Here is a 26899-nt window from a genome sequence, read left to right as displayed (position 1 = left end):
TCCAAAAGTCCATTCTCTGTATCTAATGTCAAGTCAAGTTTTGTGTTAAAAGGTATCAAGAACACAAAGAAATGATAGCTATATTGAAGTTGGGGCTGTTTTCCCAAACAAAGAAAAACCTCCACACATAATCTGTCAAAAATTCAAGAGTGTTTTGTGGAATTTGACAATTTAGAAGGTTCTTGCCAGGGTCACACATATTTTTTACTTGTTTTCAATTTCTCTTTTTATGTTTTTTACATATTTATAAGTCTTTAAATTATTTTTTGAACAAGACAGGGAGATATGTAAATAGGCAAAAATAAAGCCTTTCATCCCTGACTTGGGTCATAAACCCTTGATTTTATTTTCAGTTTTTAAAAAGTCAATGGATTACTTTATTTTAAAAAACTTTACATTTTGAAATAATTTCATATTTGTAAAAATCTTACGATCGCCCAAAGAAATTCCATATATCCTTCTCCCAGCTGCCCCCGTTGTTAACATTCAACCACATTTGCTTTATCATTTTGTGTGTGTGTGTGTCTGTGTATACCATCCAAGAATAAATTGCAAACATGAGACTTCATTACCCATGAATGCTTCCGTGTAAATTTCCTAAAGACAACGACATTCTGCATAAACCATATTAGAACCATCAAAATCAGGAACTTAATGTTGATGCAAAATTGCCATCAAATCTGCAGACCCATTCCAATTTTGCCTGTTCCCAATAATCCTTTTTTTAGCAGAAGGAAAAGAATAAACAATTTTTTTTCTTAGCCAGGATTTAATCTAGACTTCTGTTACACTTGGTCATTATGTGTCTTTAGTGTCCCCCAATCTGGAAGTCCCTCAGTCTTTCCCTGTCTTTTATCAACTTTAAATTTTTGAAAAGTACTGGTCAGTTATTTTGTAAAATATTCCTTGGTTTGGGTTTAACTGTTGTTTCCTCATGATTAAATTTAGGTTTTGCATTTTGGAAAGAAATACCATGGAAGTGATGCCGTGTTCTCAATGTATCATTTTAGGATGTACATGGTGTTATTTTGTCCCGTTAGTAGCTGTTCACCTTGATCCTTTGGTTAAGGAGGTGTCTACCATGTTTCTGCACTGTACAATTATGTATTTTGTAATTCCATTTACTGATAGTGAGAAACCTGGTTCCTTTTATCCTCAATGTAATTCCTCCTCTATTCTATATGTCACCAGTTTCCTACCTGGCCAGCCACCACTCAGACTGCCTCCTTGGCCCAACCATCTCCTTGGATCTGACCCTGTTGCCCTACTGCCCTGGCTGCCTCTAAGGAAGGAAGGGAAAAAGGGATAAGGTCTAAATTACTCATTTTAAATATTCTTACTTCACACCCATTTCAACCTCTACCTCTAAGCTCCTTTTCTTCTGTTTGATTACAGCTCAAGAATTTCTTATATGCATTAATTTAATGAATATTTATTGAGCTCTGTGCTGGGAAGTGTAAATGCAGAGTAAGTTCATGCCTTCAGGGAGACCAGAATGGTGGAATAAATGGAATTACACTGACCATTCGAGGCTCTGATGAGACCATATTGGGAGCACAGAGTGAGAACATGGGCTGGGATACTGGGATGTTTCCCAGAAAAGGGACCACTGAAGCTGAATTGTGAAGAACATACTTGAGTGGATGTAGGAATCAGGTAGAGGCAAATACGATACAGGCAAGAAGAGATCAAGGCACTATTAAAAGAAATTCCAGTAATTTGGTAATAGGAGAAATGAGGCTGGAAAGGGAAACAGAGGCCCTGTGGTCTTTGAGGATTGGAAGTCTAACTTAAGTGGGTGGAAGCCCTGGGTGTAGACTTAAGCAGGGAGTAAGTGAGGGGTGGAAATTCTAATAAGCATCAACATTTAGGAGTCAGGTTGAAGAACAGATGGTAGCAAGAGAGGTGGGAGGAAAATCTACAGAATATCACTAGATGAAGTGAAGCTAAGGAGGGAGTGGTCTACCAGTTCAGTTAGATGTAAATTGAAAATTTCTCGATGGATCTGATGATTAGGTCCCTGAGAGACTCAGTGTATTTCTAGTGGGTGAATTGAATTGCAGTGGCTTGAATAAACAGGGGTTCAGGATATTTATGTCATTAGCATATGTAGTCTATGTCCAACATCTTCTAACCTCCTTCACCTTTTTTCCCAATACTTGTTCCATTACAGTACAAATTCCTGTTTTTTTCTTGCACCTTCAGTGGCTAGTGCTGTATCTGAAATGGAATAGTTACTCAATAAAATTTTGTTAAAGAATAACCCACACTCTAACCCATAGGGGGAGCTGAAAGAAAATCCCTCCAACCTATAATGGAAGTTGAAAGAGTGTCACTCGAACCTATAGAAGGAGCTGAAAGAAAATTACAAGGGAATGTTAACCTATAGGAGAAGCTGAAAGAAAATCTCCCGGGAAGTATTAACCACACGCTCTAACCTCTAGGAGGAGCATCAAGCCACGTCTTCCAGACATTCCTGAGGAAAACTTGCATGAGGAGTTTTCGTCAAGGAGTTCCACCCCTAGGTAATATTTATTATTATATACCTAATACTTACCTTCTATCTGGGGCACGTGATATTAGCTTTCCATTTATGATAGTGATATGAAGTTATCTATTAAAATAAATTTAGCAGATAACTCTTTTAAATACATATATTTAAAAAACAGACATAGCAAAGAAAAAGTTGAAGCATCTTAAATGAACAGTGAGTGACAGATATGGCCAAAATCTTAGAAGTAAAATACATGTACGAACTTCGATTGAGGGAAATACTGGAGCCACACTGGTGTATGGAACTGTTGTGAAGAAATGAAAAGCTGTTGAGTCTATGTGGAATGCTCTTTTGGGGCTCCTCTTTAGAGTCTCTCTTTTTGAGATTCTGCTCTTTCCATCTATGAAGTGTGATAAGAGAGGTATCTTTAGCTTCTCAAAAGACGCCTGCTCTTGTTTTCAAAGACAAGAGGGAACTTGGGTGGGGCTCAAGGAAAAGGGGCCTAAGGAGTCTGTCAGGCCTGGTTTGCTTACTTATATCTCTGATGAAAGGAGAGCTAAGGTCAGAACATATCCCTTAGAGAAAGAAGCTTCTAGTCGTGTCTCTGAGGCTTCAACGCAAAAGGAATTTGTATCCAGCTCCCCTAGTTACTACACTGAAATTTGGAGTGACAGCTCAGTGAGGTGTTTATTTGTGGGAATCTGTACTGTAGGCGCTTATCTCCCTCCAGAACCTGTGGGGTCAGGGTTGGAGGAGGAACTTTGGTTATGGGTGGAGGGTTAAGAATTTTAGGATTTGTAATCCTGACCATGTGTGTTTCCTCCTCAGAGACAAAATTAACATTCCATAGTGTTTTCAACTTATTTTCCTTTTTCTCAAGAGTTTTTTTCTTTATTCATTTTTAAATTATGAAAATGAATTAGATTATGAATATGGAGAAAAGCTCATTATAAAAAGTTCAAACCTCATAGATATATTCAAGGTAAAAAGGGAACAGCTCCGCTAACCACCTTCTCGTGTTATATTATAGTTTGATTTGTGTAACTTATTATCTTTTTCTGTACATATTGAAACACAATTATAATAGATGCACATGCACATTTTAAAACTTTTTTGTACTGGGGATTAAACCCAGGGGAGCTTCACCACTGAACCACATCTCCAGTGCTTTTTAAAAAATATTTTATTTAGAGACAGGATCTTGCTAAGTTACTTAGGGCCTCACTGAGTTGCTGAGGCTGGCTTTCAACTCACAATCTTCCTGCCTCAGCCTTCTGAACCATTGGGGTTACAGGTATGTGCCACTTCACTTGATTTAAACATTTTTGGAGTGTAACATACATACAAAAAAATATACAGCTTGAACTAATCACAAATTGGATGTTATATGGAATGTTCTGTGTGACGTAGGTAATGGTTACATGGGTTTATTCAATTTGTGATCATTCTTAGAGAGTGAATGGCTTGGAAATGGGATTGGGGGGTGCTTAAAGAGTTCTAGAATGGGCTGGGGATGTGGCTCAAGTGGTAGCACACTTGCCTAGCATGCGTGAGGCACTGGGTTCGATTCTCAGCACCACATAAAAATAAAATAAAGATATCGTGTCCACCTAAAACTAAAAAATAAATATTAAAAATATATTTAAAAAACGAAAGAGTTCTAGAATGTACTATGTAGACCTGGGACATGTTCAAATAGGTTTATCCAACTTGCAATCTTTCTTGGCAAATGACTGGAAGTGAACATTAGGGGGTGCTTAAAGAGTTCTGGAATGTTCTGTGTAGACCTAGATGATGGTTAAATAGGTTTATTCAGTTTGTTGAGAGTGACTGGAAGTGAGACTTCAGGGATGGAGGTGGGTTTGGTGGTGTATGCCTGTAATCTCAGTGACTCAGGAGGATCACAAGTTTGAGGCCAGCCCCAGCAACTTAGCAAGGATCTATCTCAAAATAAAAAGATCTGGGGATATAGCTCAGTGGTAAAGGGCCTTTGAGTTCAATCCCCAGTAACCCTTCCCCCTCAAATGTTCAGGAATGTTCTGAGTATTAAATATGTTTATTTAGTTTATAAGTGTCAGTAGAGAATGAATAACTGCAAGAGGGCATTAGGGAGTTCTTTAAGAGTTCTAGAATGTTGTAGGTTAAGCTTGTTGATGATTTATGAGTTTATTTTTAGCAACTGGATAATACTTTCTTTGTGAATATTCCATAATTTAATCTTCAATTGATTGTCATTTATGTTCTTTATTATTTATTAGTATACACAAATAAACATTCCTATATGTTTGTTTGCCCTGAAAGTATTTCTGCAGGAGAGATTCTTAGAAGTGATAAATTTCAAGGTCAAAGGGTATACATTTTACTCATTATTTTCCTTTTGGAAAGTTAAGACAGTATAAAAAATTCTAACAGCAAAACGGGTATACAGGGAAAAGTTAGTTTTCCTCCTATTTTTTTTTTTTTTTTTTGGTACTGGGCATTGAACTCAGGGGCACTCGACCACTGAACCACATCCCCAGCCCTGTTTTGTGTTTTATTTAGAGACAGGGTCTTACTGAGTTGCTTAGTGCCTCACTTTTGCTGAGAGTGGCTTGGAACTCCCGATCCTCCTGTCTCAGCCTCCCAAGCCACTGAGATTACAGGCGCACACCACTGTGCCTGGCTAGTTTTCCTCCTATTCTTGACCCCCTCCCAGACCTATCAGATCCTTCCTTGGAAGCAAACAGTGTTATAAGAGTCTGGCAAGTTCTTACAGAGATAGTCTATGCATTGCATATGCAGTTATATATTTTTATAGGCACTGCTGAAAGCCATCTTTCCACCCTACCAAGATTGTACCAATATATAATCTCGCCAGTAGGATATAAGTTTCCTATCCTTTCAAGAGATGATTCAAGGGTTTTGGAAAGATTTGAGAAAAGAACAGATTTTATTCATTCATTCTTTGGAAATACATGCTTCAAAATTCAAAAGATACAGAAGGTCTCCCTCCCCACCTTTATTCCCCAGCAACAATGGCTCCTCTCCCCCAAAGCAATTGTTTTCAGTTCTTGTGCACCCTTACAGAAAAGTTTACATGTGTGAAAAGTCTATATATTCTCTTTCCTAAAATTTTACACGAATGGTAGCATATTTGTGTGAGCCATTACAGCATAACCTCTTCCTAACTTTTTCCCCTCAAAATCACAAGTTACTTAAAATAGCAATTGTGCATTTTTTCTCATGAGTCTGTGGGTAAGCTGGATGGTCCTACTGTTGAGGGCCAGGGTCAGCTGATGATCTTAGCCGATTAGTTGATAAATCATTTGGGGGCTGGTTTGTCTAGAATGACTTCAGCCAGGATTAGCCAGCTCTACTCCATAGGGTCTCAGCCTCCAGCAGTCTAGGCTGAGCTTGTTCTCATTGTGATGTCAGGGTTCCACAAGAACAGAAGAAGCACACACAAGGCCTCTGGAGGCCTATTCTATTGTCCAAAAGCAAGTCACAAGCTAGCCCAGATTCAAGGGATGCCAGGACTGCAAAGTTTGGGAGGGTTAATTAAGAGGGAAAGAACCAGCGCCATTTACTCCTTCAAATACAATAGGTTTTTCCCTTTTTCCTGTATCTTAATTTTTTTTACCTAATACTGAGCCTTGGAAATTATTTTATAGTTCACAAAGGATTTCTTCGATTTTTTTAAAAAATATTTTTTAGTTGTAGTTGGACACAATACCTTTATTTTTATTTATTTATTTTTATGTGGTGCTGAGGATCGGACTCAGCACCTCGCACATGCTAGGTGAGCACTCTACCACTGAGCCACAACCCCAGACCCAGCTTTTTCATATATATATATATATATATATATATATATATATATATATATATATATATATATATATATATTTTAAATTTAGTTGTAGATGGACACAATACCTTTATTTTATTTGTTTATTTTTATTTGGTGTGGGGGATTGAACCCAGAGCACCTCACACATGCTAGGCCAGTGCTCTACCACTGAGCCACAACCCTGTCCTCTCCATTTCATTTTTAAAATATTTTTTAGTTGTTGATGGACTTTTATTTTCTTTATTTGTTTATATGCAGTGATGAGATTCAAACCCAGTGCCTCACACGTGGTAGGTAAGTGCTCTACCCTGAGCCATAGCCCTAGCCCTCCATTTTATTTTGATAATCTCCTAATGAAGGAAATTTATATTGCTCTCAAGCTTTTGCTTTTGTCTAACAATGTTGTAATTAGTAGCTTTGAACATATGTCAGATAAATTCTAAAAGCAAAAGAACCAGGTCAATGGGTGTGTGTTTATAATGTTGATAGATATTTTCAAATTTAATTTTAATTTTTTATCCTTTTAGTTAGAAACATGTCAAATCTAAGCTGGATGTGGTGGCACATGCCTATAATCCCAGCGGTCGGGGAGGCTGAGACAGGAGAATTGCGAGTTCAAATCCAGCCTCAGCAAAAGTGAGGAGCTAAGCAACTCAGTGAGACCCTGTCTCTAAATAAAATACAAAATAGGGCTGGGGATGTGGCTCAGTGGTCAAATACCCCTGAGTTCAATCCCCCGTACTCTTTCCCCAAAAACATGTCAAACCTATATAAACGTTGAAAGAATAATATAATAAGCACCCATATATGCTTCATCAAGCTTAAATACTTGTTAATATTTTGCCACATTTATTCTCTTCCCCATATATATCACAATATACATCACATGCTATGTAGGTATACATAGTTTATGTACCATTTGAAATTAAATTGCAGATCAAGACAGTTTTTCAGCTTGTATTGCCTAAAAGCAAGTGTTTGCCTACATAATCACAATATCATTAGCATACCTAATAAATTTAAGATTGACATTCACAGCCTGTATTCATATTGTTCAAATTATCCCAATAATTAATATTCTTTTTTAAAAAATTTTTTGGGGGTGTAGTGAGTATTGAGCCCAGAGGTGCTCTATCACTGAGCTACATTTCCAGTTCTTTTTGTTTTTAGACAGGGTCTCTCTGAATTGTCCAGGATGATCTGGAATTTGCAATCCTGCAGTTTTAGCCTCCCAGGTTACTGGGATTACAGGTGTGAGCCACTATACCTGGCTGCCCCAATAATTTTTTTTTGTACTGGCAGTTGAACCCAGGCCATTGAGATGATCACTGTCCTTTTTATTTTTTATTTCAAGGCAGGGTCTCGTTAAGCTGCTGAGGGTCTCACTAATTGCTGAGTCTGGCTTCACACTTGTGATCCTCCTGTCTCAGCTTTCCAAATTGCTGGGATTACAGATATGCACCATTGCACCTGGCTGTCCCAGTAATTTTCTTTATGCCTTTTTTTTTAATTGAGGAGCCAAAATTCAGGATCAAAGTCATACAAGTACATTTACTTACCATGTGTCCAGTTTTATTTTATACAGAACAGATTCCTACTTTTTTCTCCCATCTTTCATGAAGTAATCATTTTCAAGAGTCTGGGCCAGTTGTCTTGTGTAATATCCTGTAATTTGGATTTGTCACATTGTTTTCATCATGATTAGAGTCAAGTTAAACACTTTTGGCAAGAATACCACATTGGTGATTCCCATTGCATCACATCAGGAGGTTAATTTGTCCCAATTGTGATGCCAAGTTTGATCACTTAGTTAAGGTGGTATCCTCCAGATTTTTATTGTAAGGGTATCCTTTCTCTCTTTGTAATTAGTATCATAGTAATGTTAGAAAGTTATTGTTACTGTATAAGTGTCCTGTTGCCCAATAAGTTTCACCCATTTTACATTTTGACCCCCTACCTGAATCTTTTTTTTTTTTTTTTAAGATGGTGGTATTTTCTTAGTTCTGTCATTCCTTCCACATTTACTAGGTAACACTTTTCCATTAAGAAAGATGACCCCCATCTTTTTCCATATCACTTCAAATTTATAAAAATTATTCAACCAGGTTATAACATTGATTTATTGTGCTATAACACATTGAATGATGTACTGGTGCATGAATAGACAGACCAATGGAATAAATCTGAAAGTTCAGAAATAGTCTCAAGTATATATGAAAAGTTAATATGTAATAAACGTATACCCAAATCATTTGACAAAGATGAACTTTTTAGTAGGGTGGTAACTGGAATTGAACTCAGGAACAGTCAAACACTGAACCACATTCCAAGCCCTATTTTCTATTTATTTAGAGACAGAGTCTCACTGAGTTACTTAGTGCCTCTCCATTGCTGAGACTGGCTTTGAACTTGCCATCCTCCTGTCTTAGCCTCCTGAGTGGCTAGGATTTCAGGCATGTGCTACTGTGCCCGGCAAAGGTGAACTTTTTTTTTAATATTTATTTTTTTTTAGTTATAGGTGGGCCCAAGACTTTTATTTTAAGTGGTGCTGAGGATCGAACCCAATGCCTCACACATGCTAGGCAAGAGCTCTATCTCTGAGCCACAACCCCAGCCCAATGATGAACTTTTTTTTTAATATTTATTTTTTAGAAGTAGTTATTTTGTTTATTTATTTTTATGTGGTGCTGAGGATCGAACCCAGGGCCTCTAACGTGCTAGACTAGCACTCTATTGCTGAGCCACAATCCCAGCCCTCTAATGATGAACTTTTTTTTAAAAAAACATAGTAGAAGCTCTTTTTTAATATTTATTTTTTTAGTTTTAGGTGGACACAATATCTTTATTTTATTTTTATGTGGTGTTGAGGATCAAACCTAGTGCCTCGTGCATGCCAGGTGGGTGCGCTACCACTTGAGCCACATCCCCAGCCCTAATGATGAGCTTTTTAATGGATGCTATTAGGATAATTGGATAGTCATTTGTATTATTTGGTGTTCCATACTTCACATCATACCCTGAAATGGATCCTAAAATGGTTATGCATGTAAAAATGAGAATTATATAAATCCTAGGAGAAAGTTTAAATTAATTTCTTTATTTTATTATTTAAAAAATTTCAGTTATTGATGGACCTTTATTATATGTGGTGCTGAGAATTGAACCCAGTGCCTCACACATGCTAGAGAAGTGCTCTACCACCGAGCCACAACCCCAGCCCAATTAATTTCTTATAAAAGTATACAAATCACTTAAATTAAGTACATAGGGGCTGGGGTTGTGGCTCAGTGGTAGAGCGCTTGCCTAGCATGCATGAGGCACTAGGTTCAATCCCTGCCACCCTATAAATAATAAATAAAATAAAAGTGTTGTGTCCATCTACAACTAAAAAAAGTATTTTTAAAAACCCACTCCACATAATAAGAAATGTGAATATATTTTAAGCACAGTAAATTTGACCATCTGGATCACTCAGGAGGATGGGCAGTGTCAAATTAGGTTGTCCCATTAGGCACTTCTGAATCTCCCTAGGTGTCCCTTTTATGGCCCTTATGCTACTTATAATTATAGTATTTGTTAAATTTCTGTCTTCAATATTACATTATCATATTATGAGGAGTAACCAAGACTACCGTGTTCATGCTAGTATCCCCTGCTTTGTGTGCAAAATGACTGCTCAATTAACATTTGCAGAATGAATGATTAAATTACTGTCTCTTTACATTCACCAATGCAACTTGCCACTTAAGAGTTGAATAAATGAATGAATGAATAACATGGAGGCAAGGAGTCGTCTAGATTCAGACTTCTTTACTTCCACCTCCTTCGCTACTCTTAATTCTTGTCCAGTTTCCATACCACAATCTCTCTCCTAGTTTTCTTTCCTAATTTTATTTTGTTTCTGTTTGTTAACTAAAGTAAAACTTTCAGCAAAGCCCGTATGCATAAAATTTATACCTAGATCAAAACTTGAGGTGCAAGTTTCAAAATGAAATTAGATGTTTGCATATAAATTGCTTGAAAATGTCTTGCTTTCTTATCTTATTCTATATGTGTCTTACGCACCAAAACAAGAACATGGAGAAATAATTTATCATTAAAATCATTCCAACATTTGTTTTCTATTATTGCTAAAACTACTTCCTAGGATTTCATTGCAAACCTACAGTATTTTAGCTTCACTTTTGTGAATTAACTTGGAACTCTTTTATAACTTTGTTTCTTTAAGAAAATGCATCGTAGACACCAGTAAATGTTTGAAATAGGACGCACTTTGTGAATTGGGAGACTGTGTGTTTATGAGTGCCTGTTGATTGGAATTGTTATTGAGCCTGTAAGCAATTGTTTTTGTTTTTGTTTTTTTTACCACTAGAAATTCCTGATGTTTTTCTGTTACAATTAATTTTCCACATATAGAGTAAGCCGATTTTATATGTTGATTTTTTGACATCAGAAGTTACATGAGTTACTTGATTTCATAAGCCAAGTGAAAACATGCCTTTCCCTAGACCGTCATTATAAAAGGAGGCTCTGGGTAGTATATCCTGTTTTCCCAAATACTGTAATTATAAATTGATCCAATAAACATTACTTTGAAATTTTGCTCAGTTGAAAGGCACCATGGAAAAATCACATGTATTAGAGCATGTTGAATCTGCAACATATTTTGGAGTTTCAATAGCCTATATAACATTTTATAGTGTCCCCCACCACCATGGCTTTGATAAATGTTGAGTACAAATTTGAATTGGGACAACTAAGTTTGGGTCAAAATTTAGGTAGCAATCTTTGAATAACTTATTATAAAAGCACTATATATGCCAATTGAAGAATATATGAAAAGTAATGGAAGATAGAAAAAAAGAACAGTTTTAAAGTGAAAATAAAAATCAACATAATTACACCAGGCAGAGACAGCTGTGTGTTTGTGGAATTTTCTACATAATTAAGCATATACTCAATATGCAATATTTCCTTCTTTGCAAAGCACATAAATATTCAGAATATTATTTTAAGAAGTACATTGCCATTCAAGGCATTTAAGTTTTGTGGGTTAGCACAGTACTAAGATGAATGGTTTGAGAATTCTGAGTCTCGAAATCAAGTCATAAGAAGCCCTGTTCCAGTTACCTGCAGATGTCAGTGTGGATCTGAGTGTGAGTCAACAGTTTGTTCCAGGATGTGGTGGGACAGTTGAAGTCTAGTCGTGAAACAGTGGTTGATTTTTCATTTTTATTTTTTTGAACCAGTCGTTTATTAAACAAACACCAGTTCCTAATTAGACGAGAAATATGAGCTGTAAGAGCCTTAAGTGTCTGAGATTTCTTTTCACAAAACTTAAGTAATCATGGACAAATTCTCTAATTACACGGTTCACACAAGATTATGTCCCCTCGTTCCCAACCCTGATTATTTGACCAGCCTTCCTTCGATGAGTTATAGTGCTAGAGAAGTGGTGTTAAAATTGTTGCACTCACTAAATTTCACCTCAACCCAGATAGCAAGTCTGAGAGTTCCATTATGAGCTGGGTTGGTGTACTTTCTGCTGTTATCATATTTAAACACAAAGTTGGAAAATGATAATCCAACTCCAAAAGAGCATCATTTATGCCATTTCTTGCTTCTCCTCCTTTCTTTTCTACAGGATTATCTTTTCCTCCAATTTTGCAACAAAAAAGTCAAAATGTTCGTCATGCTAGGAAACTGTCAGAGACTTGCAGTGCCTCATTATGTCAAAACACCGATGTTTCCTGGGCCACCACACGAATCTACCATCTGTTTCATGAGCTCACAAGCTTCCTCTCAACTATAATTTGCTATATATATTGGTACATAAATTGTTGGTAGCTTATGTTTACCCAGTAACAGAATCTGTTTGGCAGAATGGTATGGGAAAGGCGTCTTTGTGGAGAAAGATTTTCTTTTTCTTTTTCTCTCTCTCTCTTTCTTTCTTTCTTTTAAACAGCAGTTTCACTCCAGTCTCTTTCTCTTTTTTAAAAATATTTTAATTTTATTTATTTATTTATATATAGGGCTGAGGATTGAACCCAGTGCCTCATGTGTGAGGGGCAAGTGCTCTACCACTGAGCTATAGCCCCAGCCCCTTCTTTTTCTTTCTTAAAGAAAACTCTTTTTTCTTTTTTTTTTTATCTACAATTGTTTTTCTTCAAATGTAGAAAAAGTGATGTGCTAGCCCCAATAATCTGCCTTTTATATTATTTTAATTCAAATTGCCTAGTAAGTAGTTCTCGCTTTGGGAGTTATTTTTGCTATGCTGGTTATCTCCGTACATAACCAAATGCCCTCTTAAATTTGTTTTTCTTTTATAAGCAAACTTCGTACAAATCACTGTGAAAAACTGCCTTGACTTTGTAGCTGTAAAAGATCACAGCGTTTTGGGACTTCCCACATCTGTCTAATGTAAATTTCTGCTGTTTTTCCAGTGTTCTTAGTGTCACTTACGGGTTTTGAATGTTGAATTTACATTTCAAGAACATTGGTCAGGGCCTGGCGTTCTTGAACTGTAACAGAATCAAACCTCCTGCACGTTGCCTTGTCAGCATGACTTTAATTTTCTTGTAGCTGAATGAGCTATATATTTCTACCTACCCACTTTCTTGTCTTTCTAATCAGCCGACCAATGTGTATGCTGAAAGTCACCCCCCCCCCAAAAAAAGGTGGAAAATTCTGACTTCCCTTCCCATTAGTTCTAGACATCATATACTGTTAGAGGCTGTAGTGTACTTCATGTGTAGGCTTTGAGAAGGGAAGGAGACTGTCGTTCTGTCACCTTCCTTCATGTAACACCAAAGTGTAATTTATGCAGGCTTATTGCATGATTTTTTTTTAAGGTACCAGGGATTGTACTCAGGGGCACTCGACCACTGAGCCACATCCCCAGCCCTATTTTATATTTTATTGAGAGACGGGGTCTCACTCCATTGCTTAGTTCATTGCCTTTGCTGAGGCTGGCTTTAGGCTCGCCATTCTCCTGTGTCAGCCTCCTGAGCTGCTGGGATTACAGACGTGTGCCACCATGCTCAGCTATTGCATGATATTTTGCCTTTGTGAAAGTGACTGGTTTTCCATTATGGTCTACATCTATTGCATAGGTTTCTATAAAGAAGCAGTGCAGGGATTATTAACCCACTCCCCACTCTGAAACAAGAAGAGAAGAGATGAAAAGGAAAAGAACTTCTATGTTGTGCTGGAGTTGTAGCTCAGTGGTAGAGCACTTCCCTAGCACATGTGAGGCAGTGAGTTCAATCCTGAGCACCACATAAAAATAAATAAATGTATTGTGTCTTAGCTACAACTAATAAATAAATAGATAGATTGATGATAGTTAAAAAGAACTTCTACGTCATCCTGAGATTTTTTGTTTGTTTGTTTTTGGTACTAGGGATTAAACCCAGGGGTGCTTAACTACTGAGCCACATTCCCAGTCCTTTTTATTTATTTTTTTTATTTCAAGACAGGGTCTCACTAATTGCTGAGGCCTGCTTGAAGTTGCGATCCTCTTGCCTTAGCTTCCTGATCTGTGGGCTTTCCAAGCATGTGCTACCATGCCCGGCTTTCATCCTGAGACTTTAAAACTTGTTTTAAGATTAAGGCAGCCGCTGGGCCTGGTGGTGCACGCCTGTAATCCCAGCACATCGGGAGGCTGAGGCGGGAGGATTGTGAGTTCAAAGGGAGCCTTAGCAACTCAGAGAGGCACTTAGCAATGCAGCGAGACTCTGTCTTTAAGTAAAATATTTAAAAAGTGCTGGGGATGTGGCTCAGTGGTTAAATGCCCCTGTATTTAATCTCTGGTACCCCTCCCTGCAAAAAGAAAAAAATATGGCAGGATTATTATATATGCAGAGTTCCTTTGGCCACACCATCCCATCTTTCATTTTGTAGTCTTTGTTACCACCTCCCCAAATCCCCAACTCTTCACGTGCAGGTCTCTCTCTCCCTCACAATACAGACTCTTAGGGGTGGACAGATTGCTTCTTCTGGAATTAAATGGCCTCTACTGTGTTGCAAAACATAGGCATTAGCTGGGATGGGGAAACAGATTTCTTTGTGTCCCTAGGGGCATTGATAATAGAATCATCTTTTTCTTGGTTGGTACTCTTGAAGCAATGCCAGTCATGTAGGTCAATTAGCAGCTTTAGCTATGAGATTGAGACCAATTTTCTTTCTTTTATTTTTCTTTTCATTACTCTCAATTGTCTTCTTTTGAGACCCATTTTCATAGAGCAGGTAGATAAAGGCAAAAGAGAGAAGGTCAAACCATCAGAGGAGGGCTGGCAGAGGACTGGGATTTGGGCACAGAAGGGAAAAGTAGGATCAAAGATCCTGGAATAGTGAATGATCAAGGAGGAAAACATTATCATACTAAACCAGCACTTCTTCAGCAATGGTGATATGCCAGGGACAAGAAGTGGGTGGAACAGGTCAGAGGAGGAATTTTAGGAGTTTGATGACTGAAAAAAAAAATGGTATAGGATGCCCCAGAAGTCTTTGGTGACTATTTCTGTATAGAAGTTAAGGAGGTGCAATGGCATATACCTGTAACTCTAGCAGTTCAGGAGGCTGAGGGAGGAGGATTACAAGTTCAAAGCCAGCTCAGCAGAACTCAGTAAGACCCTGTCTCAAAATAAAACATTGAAGAGGACCAAGAAAGGAATGTAGTACTCATTCTGAAAGTTTCGTGGCATTCAAAAAACTGGCAGCTAGAGAAGTAGGAGGGTCCCTTGTAAAACAGTCGTCAATGTTGCTACTGTCATTGTGGATAATGCATTTGTCTGCCTGATATTGAGTAGATACTGACATAGGAAAAAAATCAGAGGACTCCCCTGAGCAGTGCTCAAACAGAACTTTCTGTGATGATAGTAATGTTGTCCATTTGTGATGTCCCATGAAGTAGCCACTAGCCACACATGACTGTTGAAAACTTGAAATGTGGCTAGTGTGATTAAGAAACTGAATGTTTAGTTTAATTTAAATTCTTTCCCATGTAAGCAGCCACACATGGCTAGTGGCTATTATAATAGGATATCACAGGTCTATAGGGAGGGGTAAATGTGGGAGTGAGAAAGTGAGAAGGGAAGAAATATAGAGCAGAGTGGGAGATGATAATTTAGGGAGTAGTCAGGGGAAAAAAAAAAAACCAAAAACTTCATCTGGTAAGAAAGGCTTTCACATCTCCAGTAGCTAAATACTATCAGTTTTTCAACAACCAAATTGTCAAGTTTGGAGGAAGATTTGGGTACCTGAGGAGAGAGATTGGAATACTTAAAAGTATAAGGGATGACTGGGCAGTGGTGGGAGCCCAGCCACAGTTGTCAATATCAGTGTGGTGTGCCAAGTCTAAGGGGCCTGACATGGGTCTAATTAGTACTAGGCCAAATGGGTGTGATTCCATAGAATGTCCTTTCTAGAGCCAGGTGCAATGGCATATACCTGTAATTCCAGCAGCTCAGGAGGCTGAGGGAGGGGGATTACAAGTTCAAAGCCAGTTCAGCAAAACTTAGTAAGACCCTGTCTCAAAATAAAACATAAAAGGTTTGGGGATGTGGCTCAGTGGTTGAGTGCCCTGGATTCAATCCCTGGTACCAAAAAATTAAAAAATTAGTTTCTGAAATAAAATAATAATAAAACTAAAATTAGTTTATTATGCTGTCTAAGCTTAGAAAGTTATGTTTAAGTTTATCCCAAGAGCTTTGTTACTCTACCTTAAATATTTCTTGGTAAATTCCATTTTTTTTTTCTGGTAAATTAAGCCTTGATACTGTACAGTATATTTGAAGGAATCTCACCAGACAGGTTGGGCCCCTTCTGCCTGGGTGATATTTGGTTAGGGTGATCTGCCAGATTCCACTGCTTGCTCTCCTTTTGATGTCAAAGCTGTGGGGCAACTCACCCACCCATCTCTGGTGGTGGCAGTAGAAGTGGAGGGGGGCTTCCTTCTAGCTATAAAAATCATAGCATTGTATAAAACCATTGCTATTTCACTAGCACAGTTTCCAGATGTTCTGTGGGTGGGAGGTAGGGTCAGGAGATGCTTATTGCAATATAGACCCTATCTGTAGAGAAGAAGAAAATAAAAGAGATGAGCATATAGGAATGGAAATTGATCAACTAGGATTTTTCTGTATGTTTCAAAGAATTAGGAACTAAAGAAGTTTATTTTTTTAAACTCCAGGTGTTAGACAATTTAAAATCTTGATTGTTTTAAATGGAAATATCTCGTTAAACTTAAAATTTTAACTTCCAAAAAAAGTACATCCTTTGGCTGACTAGATAATCCTGTGGACATTTCCCTGTAAGGCTTTGATTTCTTGTTTTCATTGCAGTCTAACACCCCTGGAAGAGGCTGATTTGTGTCCAAAGCTCATGATGAACAACCCTGATTAGAACTCTTCCTCTGACGTTAAGATTTAAACTGAAGCTGAGTGCAGTGGAGTATCCCTGTAGTCCCAGCTCCTTGAGAGGCTGAGAAAGGAAGATCGATCGCTTGAGCCCAGAAGTTCAAGACCAGCCTTGTCAACATAGTGAGATTCTGACTCAAAAAAATATATTAAATTGAACCCAATGTTGTCTCATTTTATATATTCCAGTGGTCAACAAAAGGGCAACACAACCATTCTTGATAGTTCCAGTTAGGACTTTAAAGAGAAATCAAACAGATGTTGGATCCTCAACTTGCAATATCAGACCTAGGGAACTGACTAGTCAATTGTTTCATCTGTCAAAAAACATGATCTGGGCCGGGTGTGGTGGCACACACCTGTAATCTCAGTGGCTTGGGAGGCTGAGGCAGGAGGCAGGAGGATTGAGGGTTCAGTGCCAGCCTTAGCAACTTAGCAAGGCCCTAAGCAACTCATTGAGATCCTGTCTCTAAATAAAACACAAAATAGGACTGAGGATATGGCTCAGTGGTTAAGGACCCCTGGGTTCAATCCCCAATACCCCCCCCCAAAAAAAAAAATTGATCTGTACTAGGCATGGTGGTGCAAACCTGTAATCCCAGTGGCTCGGGTGGCCAAGGCAGGAGGAGCCCCTAAGCAATTCAGTGAGACCCTGTCTTCAAAATTTAAAAAAATAAATAAAGGGCTGAGGATATGGCTCAGTGGTTAAGTGCCCCCCTGGGTTTAATCCCCAGTATACACAGACAGGCAGACACACACACACACACACACACACACACACACACACAAATAAAGGTGATCTGCTATAAGATACCAAGGTGTTTCCCCATTTAAGCCCTGATACTTGGATAATTCAGCCTGTTTGAGTAACCAAACAGGTTACTACAACCAAAGAAAGCCTAACATTGGTGATGAGTTGGAGCAAGGACAGGAGATTCAAAAGTAGTGTGAGATATTTGTCTAGAAGAGTGACTAGAACCTGTTCCCCAAAACACAAAAGATACATGTGATTGCACAGAAAGAATCTGGGACCAGTGGCTTCAGCCAATTTTGTTAGTCATTGACTGGATCATCTTGGCCTTAAACTCTCTTAAAACCCTTAGTTTTTCTAGAAAACGGAGATGGTGTTACCTGCTGCACTGGCTTCCTCAGAGGGATTCTTGCCTGATGGGAGACCATACTTAATGAAGTCCTTTCCCACTCTTAAGATTCTATGACTTTTTGGTAGTAAATGTGAAAGTGCTTTGAAAAGTGCTAAGTGGTATAAAATGTAACATCTGTGTCATTATCATTGTTATAAATGCCTCTTGTGGATTTCCAGAGGCTGATATTCTCCCTACATCTGCTAAGCGGGCCCACCCCATAGCAAGTTTCCTGACTTCCAGGCCAGGGTTCTCTTCCTGACCTTATAATGTTGCTTTTAAAAATTAATAAGCTGAGTGACCAGCAGAGAACTTCCCAAGGAGGGCCCTGCTATTTCCCCTCCCACAGACATTTATTTTCTCTTCCTTGGCAGAGTATAAACTTCACTACAAGCCACTGAAGAAAATAATGTTTTCTGTTAAAATCACTAAGCTCAGTGACCAGGCAGCTCAAAATATAGCGGAGTGTTTCCCAGGGAGGTCAGGTCCCCACCATCCCCACCCCCATCCAAATTTATCTTCCCTTCCCCAGCAGAATGCAAGCTGCCATATAAACCACTAGGCCCATGCTATTTTGACCTTCTGGATAGGACAACTTTAGCCACAGGAAGCCAGTAGCTGAACAGGACACTCTTGGTGCAGATTGGCCATAGGTTAATGACAGGTTTCATTTCTCTCTAGATGGTCAGTGGTGTTCCACCCCACCTCTCGCAGAATATGTCATTGCCCTGAGTGAAAGGGCCCAAGGGCAGTGCTTAGAAATGAGTTTAAGCTGTTATACATCAACCAAGGATAAAGTCCTCTGCTTCTGTCACACACCATTCCCTCTGACTTAGCATATACTGCCTTGGGTTGTTTGTATTTTTTCCAGAACACCAGCATATGGCATTGATCCCTTCGTACAACCCTTGTAGCCCCTTGAACATTGAGCAAAATGTTCTGTACACAATATTCACATGATTTGAAAAACAAATTCCAAGTAATGTAGAAAATACGATCTTTTGAAGTATTTACAGTCCAAAAGAAATTATACTGATACAAATCCAAGAAACTTGGATGTCTGCTTGCTTCCACCCTTTCACCTCGAATGATGCAGATTGGTTTAACAGCCCACCATGTCTCAGTAACGTTAATGTATGGTTACCTTTGGCAGTGTTGATGCTGGGACCTACGTTGAGTGCAATTTGGGCATTAGTTAGCTTTGCCAATGATTGTGATATATCATCTATAATATATGATATGTGATATGGCCAGTGGAGTCAAACAAGTCACTCGGAGAGTGAGTTATTGGCTTTCTGGACAGAAAAGGTGTTGGGTCAAGTCCAAAAACAGCATTGAATTTTCCTACTCTGTAAGCAGCAAGAAAAATGAGGGCCAAGGTGACCACAATCCTATCTAGCGTCTACATCTGCATTTGCCGAGATGTTTTTAAAGTCCTTAATGTTAACTCCAAAAAAGCAGTAAAAATGGACCAAAAGCAGAAAGATGTAAAGGGTGCCTTCCTGTCTCTAGGGACAATTAGGCAACCAGCCAGCCTGGCCAGCTGAGAGAGAACAAGGCAACCTGCCCGGGAGACAAAGCCGAGGTCAGGCAAAGAACTGAAACTATTCTGCAAGAGGGATGGGGGTTTGAAAAATTAAAAACAGGTCAAGAAGTAAGCCAAGGGTGGGAACCAAACCCTGAGCTGCAGGCCTTTGGATGTACATGTTACAGATCAGGGTGTCACACTGAGCTCTGCAAGTAGTGTGTCAGCCTGCATCAAGGTATGTTGTCCTCAGCCTTAGCTTGGATGCATTTTCCATTCTCAGGCTGATTCACTTTGAATTCAACAAAACAGTAGAGGCCTGGGGGGAGGACAGATTTTAGGGCCTCTTTACCTCCCTATGAAAACTGATGCTAGTGTTTTTTAACCCAGCACCTTCAAACAAAGGGAGAGCATGTTAGCTTCCTTCTGGGAAAGGAAGGAACAGAGCTCAGGGTGGTTTGGGTCATGCTTGCTACTGAGGCATTAATCAGGGTCCTGACATAACTGGAAAGGGCTGGTTTCCTATTCATGTATAGAATCATAAAGGGGGCACAACATTCAAACAAAAGGCCAAGGAAACCTCTCCCAAAGATCGTATCAACTGAAGTTATGGACCAAGGAGTCTGGCCAGACGGAAAGCCCATTTTAGAAAAGGACCCTGTTTTTCCAGGCATTCCTGTTACTCCGGATATGACTATAGTTTCAAAGAGGTCACTGGAGTAGACCTTAACTTCAAATGGTCCTTGGGGAGTGGCCAGTTATTCATGGTAAGGCTATTTTTCATTATCTCTAGCAGTAAGGAGCCACAGATATCCTATGCTTAAGATGGTGGCCATTGTGGTTTGATAGCTCCCCATCCATTTTTCCCTCTCAGGTTGTTTAGCCAAAGTATGGTTTGAAGAATTACTTCCAGATCCAGTGGGTGGAGCCTAATGAGTGTGAGCCAGTCTTAAATAATCTTGTGCCCCTGAATGTTACAGAGATACCAGTCTATGAGGATTAGCTTGGGAATGGGCATATGACCCAGTTCATATCAATGAAAGATGAGGGAAAGTTTCCTGATTATTAAGAAAAAAGGTCCCTCCATGTCATGTCATATATGGATGAGGTCTGAAACTGCTACAGACCTCATTCAGACTTTAGGGTAAAGTCAACTCAGGGAGCAGGTCAGGATGAGGAAGAGAGTGGAGACGAGGAGCTGACTCTACAATCCTGTGTCCACCTGCCTTTGAACTTCCAGTTTTGTGAATCAAACACTTTCTTATTTGGGGAGGTGGATGCTGATAATAAAGACTGGTTATTCACTGAGACAGGAACTCGGAGATCATCCAGTGGGGACTCAGGGACTGAAAAAACAAACTTGACTCAGAAGAGACTAATGCAGAGCACTGATGGTTCACTAACAAGGAGCGTATACCTTTCCAGTACCTGAAATGTTTATGTCCTCTTAACTTCCATTCCTAGTACTCAAGTGCCTGTAAAGCCGAACTGGAAGTATTAATACAAGTAATAGCAAAAATAGTAATAATAGTCTGATGTGCCCAAAGTCACATAGCTAGTAAATTGAATCCTCACCACAGTCCAGTGGTTAATATTATACCCATTTTACAGCAGTAGCAACTGAGGCTTGGAGAAGTGAAACAAAGCTACTTGGATAATAAGTGATGGGGTTACTGGGTATGATTCTGGGATAACTACTATCTTTCAAGGAATCATAATCAAGGGAGAGGAAAAAGGGTAGCACCTGGGTTGTTTCCCCTGTCTGCATCTTAAATATTTAAATATGCCTTTGTGATGACCAGAGAACTCAGGGCCACTTCCTTAAACAATGCTCTACACTTACCTACAACTTTCTACAATCCACATCTTATTCAGTATTCACTCAGTCAGGATGAGGGAAAACTTTATTCCCTGCCATACAACATCCAGATAACTGATTTTACGTTGCTTAGCTTTTTAAGTTGATCCCTTATACTTGAGATTTTTGAAACCATTCTCAGTCTCTTGCTGATTTTGAGGGAGAACCTTGGACTTTTTTTTTTGTGCACTCTACCAACTGAGAACCCTATATTAATAGCATCTAGGGTTGGAGTTTTGTCTTGTTTTAACATCAGTTTCAGAAAATGACATTGGCTGGCCTTGTCCTAACATCCCAGAAGTCTACTTTATGTGTATTCAGTAGACCTCTCCTCACTGTTTTCACAATGACATGGTATCAAATTGCCCGTTTTTGCCCGAATCATACATCATTGCAATAAATGGTGTTTTCTTTTCTTTGTTTCTTCTTTTTTTTTTTTTTTTTACTGGGGAATGAACTCAGGGGTACTTAACCACTGAGCCACATCCCCAGCCCTTTTTTTTTCTTATTTATTTATTTTTTATGTGGTGCTGAGGATTGAACCCAGTGCTTCACACGTGCTAGGCAAGCACTCTACCGCTGAGTCACAACCCCAGCACCCCCAACCCTTTTTATATTTTATTTAGAGACTAAGTTGCTTAGGGCCTCACTAAGTTTCATGATCCTCCTACCCCAGTCTCCTGAGCCGCTGGGATTACAGCCATGCACCACCACACCCAATCTCTTGGTTTTTTATTATGTCTTGATTTTCTAACTAGATGGTTTTCCTTGTTTCATGTTAGAGTCTTTGCTCCCTCAACAAAATGGCAAGCTTCTTGCAGGCTTCGACTGTGTTTTCTGCTTCCTACATGTTCCCTACAGCTCCAAACTGAGTGTTGAGCGCATAGTAAACTTTCAATAAATGCTGATGGAATTGAATTATGAACTATTGTCTCATGTTCAGCCTTTCCTCCAGGGCTTTCAGTTAGAACATTTGGCTGAAATGCCATACAGAGAAAACTGAATTAGGGAAAAAACATGCAATGTATGTTAGAGTCAAGGTTTCAGGCTGAGCTTTGCACATTACCTAATGTTTTGACTTCTTGTCAAGTCAGTTATTATCTGGTCTCACAAACATTGCCTAACTTTTTGTATCTTTTAAGTGGAAATTTTCTTCTCTTTGCTCCCAAATTTCACCTTTCCCCCCCCTCTCAAATCTTAGAGTTGTACTTTTTCGTCTTCTGAAGAAGGTACTGTATAGCCAACCTTGAGTGACCTAATTTGGAACATGTGCCATATCACTTCTGTCTTCACGTTTCTTTGCTTTTTCTTTCTTTCTTTCTTTTTTACATTAACAGTTGCATGTAGATGACAAGAGCTCAAGGGTGACAACAGAAATAGGAGGCCCAGCACTGGCTGTCTTTGTTGCTCACACTCTTAAGGGGAAAGACAGGGCATTCATACAGAATGAAGCACGCACATGAGAGGATTCTGGTACAGGAGGGGACTAGAAGAGTCATCAATTTTAACCTAATTTACCCCTTAAGGAAATCAGCACTAAAGCCATTGCCAAAACTTTGCTTCTTCCTAATTTGGACTTCAAAACCTCTCACAGTTGAAAGAGAAGGCCACTGTTGTCTTCTTTACTTTGTACACTGTGTCCCAGACATTGTGTGGCACAGTTCTGTGTTCCTAGGGCCTGAGCAGGGCCAGTGGGGAAGATCTGACCCCATCATGGAGGAAACAGTAGTCCTGACTGCCTGTCTTCAGTCATGAGGTCTCCTTGCACTTAAATTTCAATAACTAGATTCGGGTAGCAATGGCCCCCTTCAAATAGACATCCATGAGAACTGACTGCGTGAGGGTGGAAAAAGGCCCTTCCCCACTGCCCTGGCTCCCACCCTGGGCCTCTCTGCACCTGTGACTGTTTGAAATCTGCACCCTGCCAGCTTTGTTCCTCAGTAATCCCTGCTGAGGGAATTTGGGCCTGTTCTCCACAGCCACTTCCATCTGCACTTGGCTTTCGTCTTGAGTCCACAGTTCTGGCAAGTACTAACTTCTTCGAAGCCAGTGAGAGGAGAGTGCACGTTCAAAATCATCTGCCTGGAGTTGGAGGGAGTGGAAAATGGAAAACATGCTCAGTTTGGAGGCATCTCATTCTTTTGGAAAATTATGAAACCTCCACTGGTTTATTGTTTGTCGTCTGCCAAGTGTCTTTTTTTTTTTTTTTTTCCAAAGACAGAGGAAACCATCTTTGAGTCTCTTTCTTTCTTTGTGTGTGTGTATGGGTGCTGGTGATTGAACCCAGGGGCACTTGACTACTGAGCCACCTTCCCAGCCCTATTTTGTATTTTATTTAGAGACCAGGTCTCACTGAGTTGTTTAGCACCTTTCCATTGCTGAGGCTGGCTTTGAACTCGTGATCCTCTTGCCTCAGCCTCCCAAGCAGCTGAGATTATACGCATGTGCCACTGTACCTGGCTGATTCTCATGCTTAATAACACAAATTATATGTAATTATTTGCAAAATTGCCAGATAAGTTAGGGTTAGGATTTAGCATATTTTTAAATATATTTTTTAGATGTATGAACCTTTATTTTATTCATTTATTTATATGTGATGCTGAGAATCGAACCCAGTGCCTCACACATGCTGGGTAAGCTCTCTACCACTGAGCCACAGCCTCAGCCCCAGGTTTAGCTTATTATTTTGGTTGTTTATCACAGTGAGGTCACAAATGATATACTGTGAGTAAAAATAAGGTTTGATCACCCGGGGAGTCCTCTGTGACTGAGTATGTCAATTACCTAAAACTTCCAGGCATATCTTGTCCTTGAAGCTTTGTGCTCCTTAACTACCCTGCTATCTACTTCAACAAAAGGGAGAATATGAAAATTGAATGTTTCCTTATATCTCTGACATTTTGTCCTCCAAATTTCCCCTCATCATACTAGAGTGGAGGGAAAGACTATGAGTACATTTATTAGGGGACTATTTGGCTATAGATATGTTTCTGTTTGGCCGTATTGGGGAGTAAACCAAGGGCCTCATACATGTTAGGCAAGCATTCTATCACTGAACCACATCCCCAGCATATGTATTTAAAAAAACTACTTCCATTTGTGTGTGTGTGTGTGTGTGTGTGTGTGTATACAAGGGATTGAATCCAGAGGCATTAATCACTGAGCCACATCCCCAATCCTAAATCACTAAATTGCTCAGGGACTTGCTAATTTGCTGAGGCTGGCTCTGAATTTGCAATCCTTCTGCCTCAGCCTCACAAGGCACTGGGATTACAGGCATGCACCACCATGCCTGGCTAAAGCCTTCCATTTGTAAAGCATGGTTTAAACACAATAAAACCTCAAATAAGCCACTTTGTTTACTCAAAGTGATGGGGTTATAAATTATAGAATCATAGATTTTTTAAAAACTTTTATTGAAATATATATATATATATATATATATATATATATATATATATTACACAAAACAGCTGTGTGCGGTGGTACATGCCTGTTATCCCAGTGGCTTGGAAGGCTGAGTCAGGAAAATTGTGAGTTCAAAGCCAGCCTCAGCAACTTAGTGAGGCCCTAAGCAACTCAGTGAGAGCCTGTCTCTAAATAGAATATAAGAAGGGCTGGGGATGTGGCTCAGTGGTAGAGCACTTGCCTCACATGTGTGAGGCACTGAGTTCAATTCTTAACACCACATATAAATGAATGAATAAAATAAAGGTCCATCAACAACTACAAAAATATTTTTTAAAAAGGGCTGGGGATGTGGCTCAGTGGTTAAGTGCTCCTTAATTCAATCTCTAGTACCAAAAAAAAAAGTACACAAATCATCAGTGTACAGCTTCATTAATTTTTACAAAATGGATGTGACCATGTGTCCCTATCCAGAACAAGAAACAGAATATCTTCTCTGTATTAGTATTCTGTGACTGCTGTAAAAAATTAACACAGATTTAGTGTTTTAAAACAACAGGAATTTATTCCCTCACAGTTGTGGGTGCCAGAAGTCTGAAAGCAAAGTTACAGCAAGTCTGTGCTTCCTCCAGGGGCTCTCGGGGGGAATCTTTTTCTCACATTTTCCAGCTCTGGTGGTTATAGGCATTCCTTGGCTTGTAGCTGCATCACTCCAAAAATCTCTTCCTCTGTCTTCACATGGTCCTCTCCTTCTCCTTTTTCTGAGCCTATTATTCTTCTGTCTCTTATAAAAACACTTCTCTGGGCTGGGATTGTGGCTGAGCAGTAGAGTGCTCGCCTCTCATGTGTGAGGCCCTGGTTTCGATCCTCAGCACCACATAAAAATAAATAAATAAACAAAACAAAAATATTGTGCCCATGTATAACTAAAAAATTTTTTTTTAAATCTTGAAAAAAGAAACAAAACACTTCTCCCCGGGTGCAGTGGTGCACACCTTTAATCCCAGTGGCTCAGGATGACACAGGAAGATTGCCAGTTCAAAGTCAGCCTTAGCAACTTAGAGAGGCCCTAAACAATTCAGCAAGACTCTGTCTCTAAATAAAATACAAAAAAGGGTTGGAGATGTTGCTCAGTGGTTAAGCATACCTGAGTTCAATCCCCAGTACCTAAAAAACAAAACACTTCTCATTGAATTTAAGATTCCCCTCAGATTATCCAGGGTGGTCTCATATTCAGATCCATAACTTAATTACATCTGCAAAGATTCTTTTCTCAAACAAGGCCACAATCACATGTTCTGAGATGTGCACATATCGTTTTGAGGGGCCATCATTCAATCTACACCCGTAGTCTTTCCTCTGAGCCACTGCCCTGTCAAAGCTAACCACTATCCTGGTCTCTAACACATAGATTAGCTGTGTCTGCATTGAACTTTGTATAAATGGAATAATACAAAATGTGATCCTATGTGTCTGGCTTCTTTGACTCAGCATCATGCTTGGGAGATTTATCTACATGGTTGCTTATAGGTATCGACCATTCTCACTTCTGTCTTGAATGGATATTATCATAATTCTTCATTCCACTCTTTTTGGGTGTGCGTGTGGTAATGGGGATTGAACCCAGGGGTACTCTAGTACTGAACTATCTCCCTAACCTTTTTTATTTTTATATTTATTTTCCTCCTTCTTCCCTCTATCCCTTTCCTCTATTCTGCCAGTTTTTCTTCTATTTTTTTATAGTTTTTTAAAAAAATTAGTATAGTATATATGTACAAAAAGATGAAATTCACTGTGATATATAATCACATGTGGACATAGCAAAATTTGATCATTTCATTTCATTGTTCCTCCCTTTTCCTGTCCTCCTTCCTTCCCCCACAATCTTCTTCCTCTACACCACTGATCCCTCTCTTGTTTTCATGGGATTCCCCTTGCCTTATTATTTTCCCTTATTATAGTCTAGCTTCCGTATATGACAGACAACATCCAACCCCTTAGTTTCTGGGTCTGTCCTATTTCACTTAGCATGATGTTTTCCAGTTCTATCCATTTAGCAGTATATATCATAATTTCATTCTTCTTTATGACTGAGTAAAATTACATTGTATGTAAGTATGTGTGTGTGTGTGTGTGTGTATGTGTGTGTGTGTATTATATATCACATTTTCTTTATTCATTCATCTGTTGATGGGCATCTGGGCTGGTTCTATAATTTGGCT

At 39.1% G+C, this 26899-nt stretch overlaps 1 protein-coding gene across 13 annotated transcripts in view; it reads left to right on the top strand.

Annotated features, from left to right (window-relative positions):
* Positions 1-16905, top strand: part of Pabir2 (PABIR family member 2) — a 43307-nt gene extending 26402 nt beyond the window's left edge. For 5 of the 13 annotated variants that reach the window (XM_027946973.2, XM_027946972.2, XM_027946971.2 and 2 more), the window contains 3 exons: positions 2445-2525; positions 6582-6617; positions 16667-16905. In XM_027946973.2, the coding sequence (XP_027802774.1) occupies positions 2445-2525; positions 6582-6617; positions 16667-16727 (178 nt within the window). In that variant the 3' untranslated portion in view covers positions 16728-16905. Of the gene's footprint in view, positions 1-1191; positions 1311-2282; positions 2526-6581; positions 6618-16666 lie in introns of those variants that run through there. The other 8 variants (XR_003584406.2, XR_003584412.2, XM_027946975.2 and 5 more) reach the window with 8 other exon arrangements.
* The last annotated feature ends 9994 nt before the right edge of the window (positions 16906-26899 follow it).

The sequence above is a fragment of the Marmota flaviventris genome, chromosome X (genome assembly GCF_047511675.1).
Source record: "Marmota flaviventris isolate mMarFla1 chromosome X, mMarFla1.hap1, whole genome shotgun sequence".
NCBI lineage: Eukaryota > Metazoa > Chordata > Mammalia > Rodentia > Sciuridae > Marmota > Marmota flaviventris.
This window is presented reverse-complemented; position numbering and strand designations above follow the sequence as displayed.